We start from the raw sequence: 19,651 nt of genomic DNA, 5'->3' as shown, positions 1-19,651 counted from the left end.
ATAAACCCATTTCCTTAAGTTAGACCTAGGAAAATAAAATTTAATTAAGACATTTTCCCTTTATATAATAAACTAGGCTTGGAAATAATTAATCCATTTGTGTTCTTAGCCTCATTGACACCATTTGAGACTAGAACACTTGTCCGAGCTACATAAACTAACTAAATTACCGGGCTTCTTGGGGCCAAATTTCTTGAGCCAGGTGAAGGACAAGTTGCTGATCCAGGGAGGCCGAATTAAAGGCAAAAATGATTTTCATTATGGGCTACATTTGCACCAATAGAGAGGCCAAGTTTCTAGGCCAAATTGAATTGAAGAAGATGGCCACATTGCCTGGCCAAAAAATCTGAGTGGAAGGGCCAAATTGGCACAACAGTCTGGGAAAGGATATCTACTAAGTTCTATCTCAGCAATTTGTGTAAAATTCCTCCATAGAATTCCATTAAATAAAATAGTGCCGGAGCTTCAACATTTCATTTATGTGTTGCACATTTTTATTTAATTGCTGATGATTTTCATTGTGTGAACTTTTGAGTAAATTTTATTGTGTTTTGAAGTAAAAATTCAGGCCATAAATTTCTGAATCAAAACACTTGATATTTTAGAAAATTAATTATAAAAGGATATTACAAATTATTTTAGAAAACAAAATTAAATAATAAAAAATTTATATCTTAATAAGATTGATTTGTTTTGATATTTGATAAATAGATTTATTTTCTATAAAATTGACACTTCTGGGGCACTTCCCTCCCGAGGATTTTTGGAAAATGACACTCCCAATGCTCCTGTTCTCAAAAACACTCCGGATCCATGCAACCTTGTTGTGTGTGAGCATTCGATTATTGGTACTCTACTCATATCAACACTTCACAACCATAACCAGTTGGGCATCATCAAGTTCTCACTCGTGCACTCTTGGCTATCCACTCATTTGTCGTCTTTAGATAAGGAAATTTGCAATAATCATAGTATCAACAGCCATCTCATAAGTTCATATTAAAGAAGCATGCTTATTGCAAAAAATACAAGGATTTTTGGAAAGCCTCGCAGCATCATTTCCTCATGCCCTTGCAATATTGATGCAACTCTCACATCTGACCAATAATTAAGTGACCCTCTAAATTGATTCCAAATGAGTAAAGATTCCATAATACTCTGAGTAAGGCCTTGTTATTTAATGTGTGTAAGAGTCCTTTAATGATACATGCTTATGATCCTAAAATAGAATCGTTTCAGAACCATCTTTTTTATATTTTCATATATTGATGAAAGGTTGCATGCCATCTTTTTAATGGATTAAATATATGCATATCGTACTGATTTAGAAAATGTGTATTTACAAGGGTCTTGCATCCAAAACTACAGATTGCCCATGCCCATTCAGAAGAGAAGCCTTGTTGAACATAGAAGAAAAATGCAAATCAATTGCAACCATGAAAAGAGAAGACAGAAGGTTGAAATGTCAAACAGTACCAGTTGATGCATGGTCCAACGAGATATAAACAGGCAGCTCTCTAACCCATAAACAAATTGCATACCAGTCAAAAGACAATCATTAATGACACCTGGACAACCTGCAAACAATGCAAGTGGAAAATCTTCATCAATAACTTCTGAAACTTGATGCTTAGGAACAGAAAGAATTATCCTTACCAGCAGATGAGACTTTGGCTTTACAGTTTTCAACAAGTATAGACAGAATGAAATGGCAATTTTTCTTTAGACATTATACCAATATTACGTAAACAATCATATAATGTGTCACACTTGCTAGGAATTTGTCAGTTATACATTTACCTTGGAAAGGACTGGCAATGCACACCCATGTGCTTACATAGTTCTCAAATATCTGCAGAATTACACAAGATGAGCCTAATGATTTTCCTGAGCAATTGCAAGTAATGTAGGGGATTCATAAAGAACCTTAATTTCATTAACAGCCAGAAACTTACATCTGGATACAGTGAAAGAAAACACTTGACAAGCAATCCACCCATCGAATGAGAAACTATGTTCACTTTCTTTCCACCAGAAGCCTTGTAAGCTGCCTTCAGTTTTTCTTTTAATCCATCCATTGATTTTGTAATTCTAATTAACACACCAGCATGAAAATTCTCTCTTCTATCAAAATTTAATATCATAATGAAAACGGTAACTGCTTATCAAGATTAAAGAATGTCATCTATATTACTTTACTAGAAACACCATCATAGAAATCTGAAGTTCCTTTCTACGAGCATTTCAGCCCTCTCAAAAGGCCCAACTAGTGGCTGGTTACCTGTTGCTTTGCCGAAAGTCAAAGCCATAGCCAAATAATGTGACCCCCTTTTCGTAACCCCAGTCAAGTAGTGTATCAATCAGATCATGAAAATAGTACAATTCCTTAATGTGGAGAAGTTTTGGTAGCTGAAAGGAACAATACCAATAAAACAGTATGAGAAGTAGATCTAGATATGCATATGAAGAAAGAAATCCGTTTCTAGCTATGAAAGCAAAGAAAAAACCTCCATTTAGCACAAGCCCTTCAAAAACATTATCCCATGCATTGTACAAGTGAAACCCTAATATCCGGGCTTGTAAGAAGCGAATTTTATTGCAAATTGCGATGAATAAATAATTGTAATCGAATAATAATCATCACTTGTAGAGGGTGTTAACCAAACATAAAATAAGTCAGTTCAGAGATTTGAAAATGGCAAAAGGGAAGCCAAAAGAGAATACCAGATTGAAAACAGAGCAAGAAAGGACAGATCTTCCTTGTGCTAGCATTCACAATTTCATGCAAAGAGAGTGGGCAATCAAGAATTTAAACGAAAAAAATCCTTATTTTTGTTGAATACTTGATGCTCTATTCTGAAACAATGACTTAAAATAAAACTTCTTCCAGCTGCAAATATAGTTAAGCAATTGTAGATAGAACATACACCATATAAACCATATGCAAAATAGAAGACAGCCAAGAACACAAAGAGACAAAATTTAGGTCCAATGACCAGGCCAAAACCCACAAGGGGAAAACCCAACCAGATTCTTCTTTTATTAGAAATCAATTGTTCAGCAGAGAAACAAAATACATGAGAGAATGGATAAGTTCACCCAAATCTAAAGAAAATTTCTGATAGTTGCCACTGATGCAAACACTGAATCACTTTGGTTCACCAAGTTCTGCTCTTACTCTCCAAGTCTCTCTTTCACTCTCTCAATCCTTCACTATTCTATGCTACTCTCTCTTTCACAAGTTCGAAGTCTCCTTTCACTATGCACAAGTGAGTGAGAGTGAAGATGAGAGGCACATATATATAGGAGCAAGGAGTTTGAGTCATGAAGGAGAGGAGTAACTTGCATGCCTTGAGTGGGAGTTACATATGCCATTTAGGGAAGGATGCATGCCTTGAGCGGGAGTTACATATGCCATTTAGGGAAGGGTGCATGCCTTTGTAACTTATGTTATTAAGAAGGTACGCTTGTCTTTGTAAATCATGCCATAAAGAGGAATACACATGCCTTGAAGGAGAGAGTGTAACTTATGCATTGAAAAGAGAGTAAGAGGTATCTTTTATGACGGGACTTTAATGCGAGTAAGAGAAGTGCTATGATGAGTTTTTAATGTGCGCCAAGAGCAATGCAACAAATCCATTAAGTGAGAGAGAGAGAAAGACTGGTACAAGTGCCATTAAGGAGAGAGAGAGGTATGAAGTGGCATGATTGAGTGCCAAGTAGGAGAGATGACATGTATTTTCATTTTAATAATAATAATATTTTAGTATCGTAAGGATAACAATAATAATAATAATATTGATGATTAAATGGAAATTGAACAATTGAGATAGATTAAGGATAAGTTGAGTGATTTTCCATCATCTAAACTTGATTACTAATTGAAACAAGGTGATTACTTAGAAAGTCACTCTAAAATAGTCAGAAATGAGATTTTATTCAAGGAAATTCATCCATTAGCTGCCAATTTTCAACGCTCCTTCTCAGCTAGGGAGAAATTTCTTTGTGAAACAAGGAACTTTGCTTTGGAACAATGATGTTACAATATAATTGTTAAACACACATGGACAGAACAAGAGTGTGAAAGATAAATCAGTGAGTGCATTTTTTTATTAACATAAGATACACATTTATAGTACAATACGTGACTCTTGGGATTCAGATCCCAAGGTCTCTTGGACTGCTTTTGTCCATTCGAATTCCACACTAACCCTTTAGGATTAGGTGTCCAACATTCCCCCCCTTAATCCGAAGGGTTATGTATGAGTCCAAGAAGAGAGCTGTAATACAAAATGTGCAAAAATCCATGGCAGCACTAGGCTGAATGTGCTCTATGAAATGTTGGTAAAAAAGGGCGGTGGTTTAAGGATGACCACCAACACTGGAACGCTTAGTGCAGTTCCCGGAACTCTTCCAAAACTGGCAAGAAGCTGGAGTCTTCTGCTAGAGGAAGTGTTCTTAATCTGTGATGGTTTAAGGATGACCAACAACTCTGGAATGCTTAATGCAATTCCTGGAACTCTTCCAAAAACTGGCAAGAAGCTGGAGTCTTCTGCTAGAGGAAGTGTCCTTAATCTGTGATGGTTTAAGGATGACCAACAACTCTGTAATTCCTGGAACTCTTCCAAAACTGGCAAGAAGCTGGAGTCTTCTGCTAGAGGAAGTGTCCCAGATTGCCAACTGAAGGCATGTTCAGGCATCTTTGTCTCTGGCTACAACTCTGAAACTGGTGTGGCAGGTTGTGGCTCAGGCTCGCTTGATGTGGCTTTGAAGCTTGTAGATGACCATCATTTCCCCCCCTGTCAGATACAAGGTGAGAAGATGGAGAAAACTCAACTGCAAGACTGTTCAATATTCTAGAACAAGTTCTGACATGTGTTTGGAATATCTTCTTGGCTGTTGATGCCCATTGCCAAGAAGCGATCCATCCAAGATGAATCTTTGTTCTTGCAGGACGTTTGTTTTTGAAGCATCTATGTGAAGAATGGCTGGTTTTATGACAATGCTTACATGGATGAAGATCAAAACAGTGATCTTTCAAATGACCAACTCGATCACAGTGTTGGCATTTCACAATCTGTTGTTTTTGTTGTTGTTGTTGTTGCTGTGGAAGAGGGGCAGAATTTGGAACAGCTGGAGGTGAACTGTCATGAGAAGCAGGTGAACTGTCATCAATGAATCCAGCACTCTGAAACCGAATGGGCTTGGCATAGTCTGGAATATGAAAGGACAAGTCCTTGTCATATCCAAGACCAGTTCTGTGCTTGTTGTGGACAAGTTGTTCCCAAGGTCTGATGATGGGCTTGGGAAGTGCAGACTGAGTTTCTGCATCTGCGTATACAACTGCTGCTTTATTTGAATGAATTGTACCATTATTAACATGCTGCTGATGGGTGGTTGTCTCAATGTTCTGAACAAAAACAGGTTCAGAATGGTGTCTATTTTGATGTAGCTCTTCTTGCTGTAGCTGTGATTCAAGCTGCAAAAAATCGATCTTTTCTTGTGCATCATGGAGGCAGGTCTGAATGTCACAAAGAGTGTCTTTGCTAACATTTACCTTCCCACCAATAGTGGAGTGTATTAGTGTATTCAGTAACTCTAATACATCATCAAATCTAGCCATTGTCTCAACAAAGAAATGAACACTCAACTAATTCCATCTAAGAATTTAGCCAACCACAAACAGATTTGTGTCCAGCAAGAATGAGAGGCTCAAATTCCTTCCAACACAGATACAATAAATATGTTTCTCCCTTAAAATGCTCAGGTATACCAAGATACGCTTTGTATGGATGCACAACTAAATGACTTCTTCCTTCTTTGAAATTCGAACTTCAACTACAGGAATGGATTACATATACCTATGATATATCAACTCTAATAATAACAGAGATCTGAAGTAGAATATACCAGCAAATGTTAGGAAGAACAGTGGCTGTAGATAAGTGTTATAACATCAAAGAAGCTCCATCATTATAGAGAAAACACCACAGTGATAATATATGCAACGTATTCAGCTCCAAGACAGGGACAGCCACACATCCAATGAGATGAGGAAGTTTGAGATCCTCTATAGCAGAGGTACATCACCAAACATCACTTCCAATAGTCTATACTCATTAAGATTTCAAGCACACGTACAGTGATATGCTGCTCAACTGAAACAACCACAGAAAATACAAGTTTGTAGCCTTGGGGCTAGATCATTCTTTATGGAAGTCGCTGTAGAAAATACAAAGTTGGCCTATGCAGGTCACGAACCAACTTTAGAAAGATTGCTTTAGGCCTGGAAGCTACAAGGCTATTGGAGGAGTACACCTGGTATAGGCTCCTTCTATTAAGAAATTGAACAAGTTGATTGCATACGCCACTGAAATAAACTTAATCTTCTGTATAGGCAGTCTGCTACAGAATTATGGCAGAATACTCAAATCTGGTGCATGTGAACCTATATATACGACGATGGTCTCCTTCATATCAGATTTTTTGTCCCTCTTCATTCATTTGAAACATAGGATCATTGTACATTTATCCAGTTCCGTTTTGTGCTTGGTACTTAGGAAATTTGTCCCATCTTCTTATAAAGAATTTGGCTCTCCTCCACAACAAAGATAGATCTTTCTCTGGCACCTGGTTCAGCCCTAATATTCTCTGAAAAATGCACAAAACAACCTTGGGTACAATGAGAAACCATACCTCAATGCTCCGACTCTTTAATCTCTACCACTTCCTAATCAATGCGGCCATGATACCTTGAAATTCTGAGCATAAATAAATCTGAAACAGGCTCCTTATTTGCACATCCTTGGATCTTTAATTTCGGCCCAACCATTGAGAATAAATCAAGCTCCTTGCTGAGATTGGATACACGACCTGCCTGGAGATGGAATGTAGCTGTAAGCAAATTAAAACGCCAATGTTGGAGCCCCCATTCTCAGATATAATAATAATAATGATTGGAGATTACATTTGCGACTCTCAAGTCACGAAATTTTGCTTCGTCCAGTTTTTAGTGCCGTCAAAGATTTATTGGACCCGTGTCACCAATATGGTAAACGCCACCGCAAACATTCTACCGCGTATTGACCACATTTGTACACATTTTAAATAAAATTGGTATCCACCGCTGGGATTTTGAGAGTTCTCTGCGATTTGCTCTCAAAAATTTCACTCGACAACAACAATATCATTCTGCTCGGAAGGTGCACGCGTCTAATCCTCAGCCCGAAGTGGCCTTGAGATATATAGATTTTCATATCTTTGATGCAGAGACCAGCATTTTGTCATTAAACGAAACCAAAAGACACTGAAAGCCAATTAATAACGAAAAGATGTGAGGCGGTTCAAGGATCTAAACTCCACCCAAGAATCAATCCGGTTCTTCATGATGTCGTGGCCTTTTGTCAAATAGAATCTAAAAGCATTTAAAATCTAGTCAGAGTTTATCAATCTTGGTAGCCTTCACGATAGGGTTGGCTTTGGCAATGGCCTCACAACCGGCAGCCTTGAAATCGAAGGAGCAGCTGTGTTTTTCGGCATATCGATGAAAGTAGCATCAGTAGTTCCGCCCTCCTTCAATACAATGTCACCGTCCAATATACGCACAGAAAGGATGGAAAATCTCTGTGTAATTTCTTAGATATCCGAAATCAGCAATGGCGTGAATTTCAAGGAATTCCAGTACTGGGACAGTTTGGAAATTTTGATTTGAGAGCACCCCAGTGAAAATAAAATTTTGCTGGACAGAAGCCTTTACCCGCTAGAACGAGATACAAAAGTGGGTAATGGAGCCATTGCAGGTGAAGGATTTTATCAAACTCTGAGACCCACACCTCATGGTATTTCAGTGATAGAATACTTAAAAAATCTGATACAGTAGCTTGCAAAGAGTCACAACGACTTTCTGAAGCCGAGAAAGCTGAGAAAACGACTATTCATCACAAAGAATAATACAGTGACTCGAATAATTATGGGTTTAGAATAGCAAAGTTTTGATAGGTCAAGAGAAACAGAGAGCGCGGGAGCAGCTATGGTTAATGCAGAGCCTTCAATTCAGCCCAGAGAAGTAATGCACCCATGCCTTGAAGGAGAGAGTGTAACTTATGCATTGAAAAGAGAGTAAGAGGTATCTTTTATGACGGGACTTTAATGCGAGTAAGAGAAGTGCTATGATGAGTTTTTAATGTGCGCCAAGAGCAATGCAACAAATCCATTAAGTGAGAGAGAGAGAAAGACTGGTACAAGTGCCATTAAGGAGAGAGAGAGGTATGAAGTGGCATGATTGAGTGCCAAGTAGGAGAGATGACATGTATTTTCATTTTAATAATAATAATATTTTAGTATCGTAAGGATAACAATAATAATAATAATATTGATGATTAAATGGAAATTGAACAATTGAGATAGATTAAGGATAAGTTAAGTGATTTTCCATCATCTAAACTTGATTACTAATTGAAACAAGGTGATTTACTTAGAAAGTCACTCTAAAATAGTCAAAAATGAGATTTTATTCAAGGAAATTCATCCCTTAGCTGCCAATTTTCAACGCTCCTTCTCAGCTAGGGAGAAATTTCTTTGTGAAACAAGGAACTTTGCTTTGGAACAATGATGTTACAATATAATGAAGAAGAATCATCATAGGGGAGATTCATCCATCACCCTATATTCACTTGGGGGGATTACCACTTGTCAAGGATCATGCACAACCAAGTCTCATCTCTGCTTGGGGGGATCGCCACTTGTCAAGGATCACGCACAACCAAGTCTCTGCTTCCCACTACCTGTGGGTAGTATGCAAAGGAGGAAATTTTCTCCTAGATGGTCCTCAGCCGACGGCCACCAGATGCTCGATGTGCCATTGTCTTCGCCACCTGAGCCAACCATGTGGTCCCTCACCCATTTGTCTCATCTCTACTTGGGGGGATCGCCACTTGTCAAGGATCACGCACAACCAAGTCTCTTCTTCCCACTACCTGTGGGTAGTATGCATAGGAGGAAATTTTTCTCCTAGATGGTCCTCAGCCGGCAGCCACCAGATGCTCGATGTGCCACTGTCTCCGCCACCTGAGCCAGCCATCCATCACCCTATATTCACTTGGGGGGATCGCCACTTGTCAAGGATCACGCACAACCAAGTCTCTTCTTCCCACTACCTGTGGGTAGTATGCATAGGAGGAAATTTTTCTCCTAGATGGTCCTCAGCCGGCAGCCACCAAATGCTTGATGTGCCATTGTCTCCGCCACCTGAGCCAACCAGCCATCACCCTATATTCACTTGGGGGGATTACCACTTGTCAAGGATCACGCACAACCAAGTCTCTACTTGGGGGGATTACCACTTGACAAAGATCATGCACAACCAAGTCTCATCTCTGCTTGGGGGGATCGCCACTTGTCAAGGATCACGCACAACCAAGTCTCTGCTTCCCACTCCCTGTGGGTAGGGTGCATAGGAGGATATTTTTCTGCTAGATGGTCCTCATTCGGCAGCCACCAGATGCTCGATGTGCCATTGTCTCCGCCACCTGAGCCAGTGGTCCCTCACCCATTTGTTATGATCGTATGTTTGAAGGTGGGCCTCATGACCCCGAAGGTATGGCCTTTTATTAGTATGGTTGAGTAATTTTCCTTACTTATCATGGACACTTTTGGGCATGGATTGTTGGGGGGATTCGGCGGAAAGAGTCGGCTAGATATGTACCCTTGTCTCCTCTGCCCGATTTGGTGGTTAGCCTTGTATCCTAGTCCTATGGGATATCCTTTACTGGCCATTATCTTTAGGGTTGGCACTCCATGGGATTTAAATCCCGATTTTGGTTGCCTGGTCCCACTTCCCAACACCATATACATCACTCCCTTCCGCTCATTCTAACCCCATTCATCATTTTTCCCATATGGGTCCACATAGGGTTAGCCTCCCCCTCCCCTTGTCCACACCTTAGTTCGGGCCTGGAACGATACCCCAGAGGTTGATGCAGCTAAAAAGAAAAGAAAAAACATAATTTGGCCACTCTCAATAGGAAATGTACCACAAAATGCAAAAGATGGTCGAGACATACAAATTTAGCACGTGGGCAAAAGCCAAACATGAGCTCTACCCCTTAGTTATAGCCATCACTCTAGTTCCTATGGGCCCTAGATGAGCCCCTCCACATTAAGGAACCCGTGATTGTCCCAACCCCTGGTGGGAAATGAAATGCCCCGCCTTAAAAGGGGGTACCTACTGCTATATCTTACACGTCATGCTCTCATCTCCTGGAGCTTCAAGCAGTTATGAAGAAAAATCAATCAAAGGAAAAAGGCATATGAAGAAGGGCAGAAAAACAAAGGTCGTGGTAACTCATGAACCACGATTTTCTCCCTCTTACACTCGTATACCTAGGCGTGGGCTTCCCTTATTATAGCTACCCTTGTAGCATGGCACGTGACTTGGAGCATTCCCCTGACCCCCACTCCATTCCATCACTATATGATTTGCCACCTACTACCTAATGGATGTACCATGGACATGTCACCCCCTTTAAAGGTTGAAACCACCTAATAGGGTCCTTGTTTAACCCCCCTTATTAAGCTTTGAGACACTTATACATGCCAAAGCTCACTATGAAAGGGCATGCCACCATGAAGTGCCCCATTGATTCCATGACTTGTAAGCTCTTTTGATTTATTATTCTAATGATTTGTTGTATTGGAGGGCAAGGGGACGTATTGGATATTATGCAAGATTGCAGGTGGGTCTCCATTTGGGGCTTGGTCTCCTTATATGGGGTCCTAGCCCTTTAGAGGGCCACATTGGCACTTGTAGGGTGAGTGTTAAGAGTCGTGGGCCTCCACCATAGCAAAGATTACTTCATGGATCCCCAACACAGCTCATTGATTGCTCGTGTTCCACCTTTTTGGATGAGGATGATGCACCTGGTTCACCATGCCCAACCAACTCCACACTTCCACCATACACTTGGTAGATGTTCCAGGGTACAGATGAGGATGTGCCTCACTACAGGAGACAAAGGGAGGGCTTATGTCATCATCCTAGCCCTTATAGATGGTTTACAGGCATTTTTGACCCACTTGGAGACCCATGAGGATGTCCTTGTGCCCGCACACCCACTTGGGAGCAACACAGTGACTTGCTTGAAAAAAAGGGGCTAATCCCTTGTCCACTATGTTTGAAGTCTATTTTCTCACCATAACACACTTTGGACTTCATTAGGTCTCCTCAAAGGCCCAACGACTCATTTTATTGATCATTTTGCCCTCTTGGGAGGCTTATATTTTTACATTATTGAGCTATCATGGTGCGTTTGTCACCAAGGGATGTTAGTATTGCACATGATTTTATTATGTGGGGCTTAATTAGGCCAATTAGAACTCATTAGAGATGGTATAAATAGATGAGAGGTGATTCCTTTCTCTTGTTGACCACCTAAGTTGCATGAAATGCCAAAACGTTTTGAAGTTTCCGAAACGAGTACGTTTAGAAACGTCACCTCCCAAAAATGGAAACATCCGCAGAAATGTCAGTCAGAACATCATATCTGTATATATAAAAATATATATATATAAAGAAATAAGTGAATAACACATTATCTTGCAAGAAAAAATGGAATAAGACCCATAGATGAAATTTAAAAGGGAAAACAAGTCTATATTATCTCTAATAAATGATTATATGATGGTCGAGTGTCAGCCGAGTTTTGGCCATGTTTCGGAGTTTCGAGTACGGGTACGGCCTGAAACATCGAGTTCTTTGAAGTTTCGTGCAACATAGTTGACCACTGAAGTGTACCCAAAATTTTTTAAGACTCCATGCTCGATGATGTATCAGAGGCTTCATGTACCATCAGAGTTCACTATATCATCAGAGTTTTTCAACTCTACTTCTTCTTCTCATCTTCTTTTGTTGTACTCAGATTCAACAAGCCCTACGGGGGTGATTTAAAGTGATACTAGTATGATTAGTTGAGTCATGTAATAGACCTAGCTAACTTGGGACCTTGTCATCAAGTGAGTTTACTTTGGGAAATTGTTTTTAGTTGGTTAATTATTAGGTCCTTACGATGACTTAATAATTAATAAAGTTTTTTCCTCCAGGCATAACCCCAAAACCGGAGTGCGGCTTGATGGTGAGGCCTTAGGTGAGTCCTAGTGTCTAGAGTCATTTTATATTACCATACTAGATAACTCGTAAAATTTCGTGGAATTTGATTAGGTCTAGGAGTCATTTTTAAATATTTTAAAATTTCTCGTAGGGCGGAAATTTGAATAAAATATGAATGTAAAATGTAATAAGTGATGTTTGTTACCGCTCAAACTAGCAGGGGACCTAAGGGAAATCCCTAAAGGAAAAATGCTAGGCCAAGGGCAACAAATGCAGTCTTAGCTCAATGTCACCTCAACTAAGGCTCCCTTCTATTTACGGACTTTCATCGATGAGAGGAGACCCAGTATGTGTGAAGTCACTAATGAAGGATATGTCAATGGATATGAGTGACCCAAATAACCCTTTCCCAAAATTTGAAGCATAAAAATTGCTTGCTTTGTAAGCAAGGTACTAGGTAATCTAGGGAAAGGAAAAGAGGAATTGAGGGTTAGGTTTATGGGATAAGACATCTGAAGGAGTTTCACAATCCCTAAAATCCTTGTTAGAATTGGTATCCCAAATGGTTCTTGAAGAATGATGTTTCAAATGAGTAGGACCACACAGAGCCAAGTGGACCCAGTCTAGGGTATGAGGAAAGAATGTAGCAACCAATGATATTCTTACCCTAAACAAAGTGGAGAGAGGATCAAAGAGAATATAATTCCTCAAAGATGTTGGTTTGACCCTAGGAAGTGCTAGTCTTGGGGATGGCAGGGCAAGTTTTGGTCCCGGACCTAGGGCTTGGCTTTTCTCCCAATTCCACCATCGAAATGTCTTCAAATTTGGAGGAGGGATAGAGGAAAGGCCAACGCAGAAGACCCTAGGATATCGAATTCTTTCAATGGCTAGCTTGTCGGGAAATGGATGCCCTAGGCACCCCAATGTGGCTAGACTTGGGAGGAGGTGAAAGAATAAGAGTTTTGGTGAACACCCTTGGTAGATCAGTATCTTAATCCTTGGGAGAATGGATTCTATATTTTTATGTGTAAGATTTCTTTGTTCCCAGTCAAGGAGGCCTCAAAATTACTTCCCAAACCCTCTGGGTCAAGTGAAAGCAATCTTGCAGCTTTTATACTTCAAATGCACAAGAAGAATGGCTTATCAAAGTCAGATTTTACCCCTTGGAGATTTCATTCATACTACATGGCCCATACATGGGGAGAACGTTATAATAGAGACAATCCCACAATATTAAGCAATAATTTGCATGCAGTAATTAACCTAAAACAACGAAAATCCCAATCCAGCATATATGACAAATGTAACAAGAATAACATCAAAATTTCATACTTACATGCAGTAGAGTATATCCAACCATTCACAAATGACAATAGAGAAGCTCTAAGAGAAGATAGACCAATAACCATACATCAAAATTCATCCATAAATGCTCCAATTTATCCTCCGAAAAAGAAGTACAAAATTCTCTAAAGAAGGGAGAGATCCAATCCAAAGTGATGATGAGAAATGATCTCACCTCACTTGTATTTATACAAATCTTAGGAGTTCGAATTAGCCTCCTTGGCCTACATAAGCCCCAAAAATAAAATAATGTGCTAATAATACATCATTTTGGTGACAAGCCCACCAAACTAGCTCATAAATGAAAAAGTAAGCCTCTCAAGAGGTCAAATAGTAATCTATGCATGTCGTAGGGCCCTCTAACAGTCCTAATGAGGTCCATGGGTGACACAATGAAGAATAGGACCCTCAAAAGCAGTGGACAAGGGGTTGGCCCCTTGTAATGGCCTGTGGTGCTCCAAATGACATGTGGGGGCATACAAGTGTTCTCATGGGTCTCCAAACAAATCGACAGTGCCTGTAGGTTGCCCGCAGGGGCTAGGATGATAATATAGGTGATGCCACATCATCGTAAAAGTCTTGGATCATCTGCCAAATGTATGGTGTAGATCGGGGGTCAATCGGGCATGATGGATCAGGTGCATCCTCTTCGTCCAATAAGTGAACCACGAGCAATCTTTGAATGCATGTGGGGATCCATGAAGTGCAATCTGCTGCTATGAAAGCCCATGGCTCTCAATACTCACCCTATATGTGCTAATATAGCCCTTTGGAGGATTAGGACCCCGTATAGGAAGACCAAACCCAAATGGAAACCATCTGCAATTCTGTATAAGATCCAATGTGTCCCCTAGCCTTCCAATACAACAAGTCATTAGAGAAATCAAGTAAATGAGCTTACCTAATCGTGGAACACAGGTGGGGACTTCATAATGGCCTGCACTTCCATAATGGGCTTCGGGGTGTGCCAATGTCTACTATACTCCAAATGGGGTTAAATAAGTGCCCTATTAAGTGGTTTCTGTAACGACCTATCTATAAATATAGAGAATGCAAGAATAATAGCAGGCATACGATGCATGCATATGATAGCTACATATGCATGTGTCACATACACCGCACTAGTATTTATATACTAAATTAACTGTAAGTATTGAATATCATGACACTTCTTCGAATGGAGGTTCTACTCATCCATTAACACCCATATTGCTCAATGTATCATGATTAATGGGTAAATACTAAAAGAGAGCTATAGAAATTATATATTTCAGATTATTAATAAAAATAAATTATATTAATTAATAAAATGATTAAAAATATATATATATATATAAGAAATTAATATAATGTTATAATCTTAATATTAAAAATACTTTAATAAATCATAAAGAAATATAATTAATTAAATTATAAATAAAATACATATATACATGACCATAACAGAGTTATAGATGATACGTGACATGGAAGGTGTCACTAGAAGGTTAAGCGGTGCGCTGCTGGTGGAAGAGCGGCCACCGCCAAGAAACTTGATAAAAACCATAGAGCAGAATTTTAGAGGGGATCGGGTAAGGAAGGTAAAGAACGGAGGAAGGGAAAACTTAAGGAGGAAGGACATCATAAACTAAAATTATCCACAGGAAGAGCGCGGATTGTTCTGAGGTTCTGGGCACGGGGGAACAGTCTACTTCAACTCAGAAGCTTACTAGACTGAGTAGCCAGGTTTTGCTCAGTTTGGCTAGGTGGATTCGGTCTTTTGGTAACCAAAGCAGGGAGCTCGAGGCATCTTCAACCGCAGGGGCACAGGTAGGTACCTCAGTAGTTCTGTTAGTTGATTGTGTAAGATCTCAGGAAATTATTTATAGGTTCATGATATAAACTCCTTTACTGTATTTACATCTGTTTTACAGTCTTACATTTGGTATCAGACCATAAAACAGATGTAAATACCGTAAAACAGATGTAAATACAGTAAAGGAGTTTATATCATGAACCTATAAATAATTTCCTGAAATCTTACAAAATCAACTAACAGAACTGTTGAGATACCTACTTGTGCCCCTGCAGTTGAAGATGCCTCCAGCTCCCTGCTTTGGTTACCAAAAGACCGAATCCACCCAGCCAAACTGAGCAAAACCTGGCTACTCAGTCCAGTAAGCTTCTGAGTTGAAGCCAACTGTTCCCCCATGCCCAGAACCTCAGAACAATCCGCGCTCTTCCTGTGGATAATTTCAGTTTATGATGTCCTTCCTCCTTCAGTTTTCCCTTCCTCCATTCTTTACCTTCCTTGCCCGATCCCCTCTAACATTCTGCTCGGTGGTTTTTATCAAGTTTCTTGGCGGTGGCCGCTCTTCCACCAGCAGCCCACCGCTTAATCTTTGGGTGACACCTTCCATGTCACGTCTCCTCTATAACTCTGTTATGGTCACGTATATATAAGTATTTCATTTATAATTTAATTAAGTATATTTCTTTATGATTTATTAAAGTACTTTTAATATTAAGATTATAACATTATATTAATTTCTTATATATATATATATATATATATTTAATCATTTTATTAATTAATATAATTTATTTTTATTAATAATCTGAAATCTCGCGACCTCCTTGTCCTAATGCAGGGTATTCTATCCTAATATGAAATAATGCAGAAGTGTATGGTTATTAATGCCTAAGGTAGATCATCCAAAATTAATTACTAAGTAACATTCACAAAATTAAAATATTAAATGCCTCGTTATAATGAACATCATCAACATACCCATCACACCTCAAACTAACTATTACCTTTAAAGAAAGACACACATAGTTATAATGTTGAATATGTTACTTAGATGTATACTATCGGAATATCAATTATAACTATAACATATTCACTACAATTTCATAGAAGAAATTTAAAATATTTACATAAAAATTATGGTAGGCTAGTAGTTTATATATATATATAATAAATATAAGGGTCAAACTCTAATAGAACCAAGTAACTTAGATGATACCGATTAAACAATTAAACATCATATTTATTTGTCCAACAGAATATTTACATTATCTTATTCTTCTTATCAAATTTTGAATTATAATTAATTAAACAATTTGTAACATAATTTTTTTTTTAATTCATCTCTACTATAATAATAGACTAGTAAGTGTTTCTCAGCCTAAGTAATTAGTAAATACTCCGCTCCATTATTGTTAGTAACTCAGTTAAATATATCACGGGAAATTTTTATTATTATTTGGATGCCTGATTTAATGAAAGAAATATTAAAAATCAATTGAAAGAATATTTATTTTGGAACCGTCAGCACATTCAAGGGCGGTGGTATTTCATGTCATTTTTCATGCTGGAAGAGAAAGCGGGCCAGATAGTACCCAAGGCATTGTCCACCGCTGTATACAAATTACCACCACCGTATCTAACATCGTGGTTTTCCTGTGGATTCGAAGGTCGTAAATCAATATTTGATTTATTATAATTAAAATTTATATGATTTAATTTATAATTGATTTATATATTCGGTGCAGATTGAACACGGCACCCACAGCTTCCAGCCCTACGACTTACATGCATACCCAGCAGGTTCACACTGCTGACGCGTGCTGAGGCATAGTGCCATGGGTCCAATGAATTAACATGTGTAACCTGAGTAGGGTTTGACGGCAACCCGCAGGTCGCGTGTTCAATCCACGGTGTATCCATACGTCTGGTGGCCCGGAGATATGAACGCACAGTCTTAACTGTTCACCAAGCGGATGGGTTTGATTATATATAAAATTTTGTGAACGGGTTTAAAATTTTGTGGCAGATCTGTGGGGGGTCGAACCCACGACCTAACATATAACCATACAAAACACAATATATATATTTTAAAGTTTTGATTTGTATTTCGGTGGGTCGAACCCACGACAAACCATACAACAACACAACATTCAACCTGCGGACAGTCTCGGGTTCAATACTCAGACTGCCAAAAGTTTAAAATATATAAGATTTAGTTTATACGGTACAATTTGGAAAGCCAGTTAAATGGCGTCAGAGTGGCCCTGGTTCAGTAGTAAGACGCCATGCTATTACAAAGGAGTTCTGCGGGTTCCCTCGGCTACAAATATATCAGCTAACGACATTCTGAGAGCTCAATCTCGAGCACTTGTAGCTCTGGAGCGGGCCATATTTAAAGATCACAATCTCGATATAGTTTTCATATTACAAAGTTGGTCCAAACAAGCGGAACTCCAGAAAATTCAACGAAATTGATAATATCACCAGGAAATCAACGGTCAAACTCTTCGGACTGGACAGAGGAGCCAGAAAACTTTAGAACCCCAAGTGCTATGGAGGGGATTACAGGTGATGGCAGATGGAGAAACGTTTTCTCTCAGAGATTTCAATATTACCTAGACAAATCAACACCACATCCTATTGGGAGATGGCTTAGATCTCTTACTGCGGCAATTGTATATATTTTGCGGGTTTATTATGTGTAAATACCAATTTCCACGAACCAATAAGGAATAACTTACGTTATAAAATTCGAATACAGGCAAGGCAGGGCAGTGAAGTATTTACAAACAGTGATACCATTGTATACCATTATTCAAGTCAAAATTCAGGAAAAGATTCATTACTTAGGTCATATCATATTAGGTGAAGGAATTTCAGTAGACCCTGAGAAGGTAAAAGCAATCATGGAATGGCCAATACCAAAAAACACACATGAAGTACGAAGCTTTATGGGTTTAACCGGTTACTACCGAAGATTTGTGGAGAGATTATCCAAAATTACAAAGTCGATTACAACCCTTCAACGTAAAGGTGTTAAGTATGAATGGACTGAGGAATGTAATAAAGCATTCTCTGAACTCAAAAGACTACTGACCAGTGCACCAATCTTAAGAGTCCCTGATATGGACAAAGATTTTACGGTATGTACTGATGCATCCAAACAAGGGTTGGGTGCAGTATTGATACAGGATAGAGGAGTAATAGCATATGCCTACATAAAGTTAAAACCTCATGAAGAACTCTATGCTACTCACGATTTAGAGTTAGCCACTGTAGTACTAGCTTTAAAGATTTGGAGACACTATCTAGTAGGGCGAAGTTTTACGCTTAAAAGCGATCATCAAAGTCTACAATATTTGTTCACCCAAAGAGACTTAAATGCTAGACAAAGACGATGGAGTGAATTCCTAAGTGAATATGACTTTGGAATATCATATATTAAGGGAAAAGAAAATGTAGTAGCAGATACTTTAAGCAGAAGACCACAAATATTCTCTCCCATACCTATCAAAGTAGACTTAAGGCAACGAGTACTAGAATATCTCATAAAAGATAGCTGGTATTTAAAAGTGAGATCTGGTCTTGAGAGTAAAAAACCAAAAGAATCTAAGTTTGAAAGATATGAACTAGAAGATGATGGAATCTTACGATTCCATGGAAGGATGTATATTCCTGATAATAAGGATCTTCAAGACACTATCCTTAAGGAAGCCCACAGAGCAGTATATTGTGCACATCCTGGAGTAAAGAAAATGTATTCGGATACTAAAAAACTCTTCTTCTGGTCGGGCATGAAACGTGATATCACTCAATTTGTTGCAAAATGTTTGAAATGTCAACAAGTAAAAGCAGATCATTGTCACCTAGCGGGTCTCTTACAACCTCACGACATTCCTATGACCAAATGGGAGATTATTTCGATGGATTTTATCATTGGGCTACCTCTTACTTCTCAAAGACACAATGCCATTCTGGTAGTAGTGGATGAATTAACAAAAAGGGCCCATTTCATTTCTGTAAGAGATACTTACGAAGTTGCTGACGTAGCGCGAGTATTCATAAATGAAATTATCAGATTTCATGGAGTACCTAAAAAGATTATATCCAATAGAGATTCACGATTCACTTCAAGATTCTGGACTTGCATGCAGTCAGCTTTAGGAACTCAACTAAATTTGAGCACTGCTTATCATCCTAAAACTGATGGGCAAATAGAAAGGGTAAATCAAGTACTTGAAGATATGTTGAGAATGTATGTTATGGATCAGCAATCACACTGGGAAAAGTACTTATCCTTAGTCGAATTCGCATACAATAACAGTTACCACAGTTCGATTGGAATGCCTCCATTTGAAGCATTATACGATAGACCTTGCAAAACACCGTTAAATTGGGACAGGTTAGAAGAT

The 19,651-nt window shown here is 38.9% G+C and overlaps 1 protein-coding gene across 1 annotated transcript in view; it reads right to left on the bottom strand.

Annotated features, from left to right (window-relative positions):
- LCAT3 (lecithin:cholesterol acyltransferase 3) overlaps nt 1–19,651 on the bottom strand; it is a 231,960-nt gene that overhangs the window by 142,167 nt on the left and 70,142 nt on the right. Inside the window, exons 3-6 of the mRNA XM_089439563.1 lie at nt 2,282–2,409; nt 1,956–2,091; nt 1,801–1,852; nt 1,477–1,577 (exon numbers count right to left, since the gene is read on the bottom strand). Coding sequence (XP_089295689.1) covers nt 1,477–1,577; nt 1,801–1,852; nt 1,956–2,091; nt 2,282–2,409 — 417 coding nt within the window. The remainder of the gene's footprint in view (nt 1–1,476; nt 1,578–1,800; nt 1,853–1,955; nt 2,092–2,281; nt 2,410–19,651) is intronic.

Source organism: Pinus tabuliformis, chromosome 9 (assembly GCF_031772625.1).
Source record: "Pinus tabuliformis cultivar Carrire ecotype Pingquan chromosome 9, CPIR1, whole genome shotgun sequence".
In the NCBI taxonomy this organism is placed as follows: domain Eukaryota; kingdom Viridiplantae; phylum Streptophyta; class Pinopsida; order Pinales; family Pinaceae; genus Pinus; species Pinus tabuliformis.
This window is presented reverse-complemented; position numbering and strand designations above follow the sequence as displayed.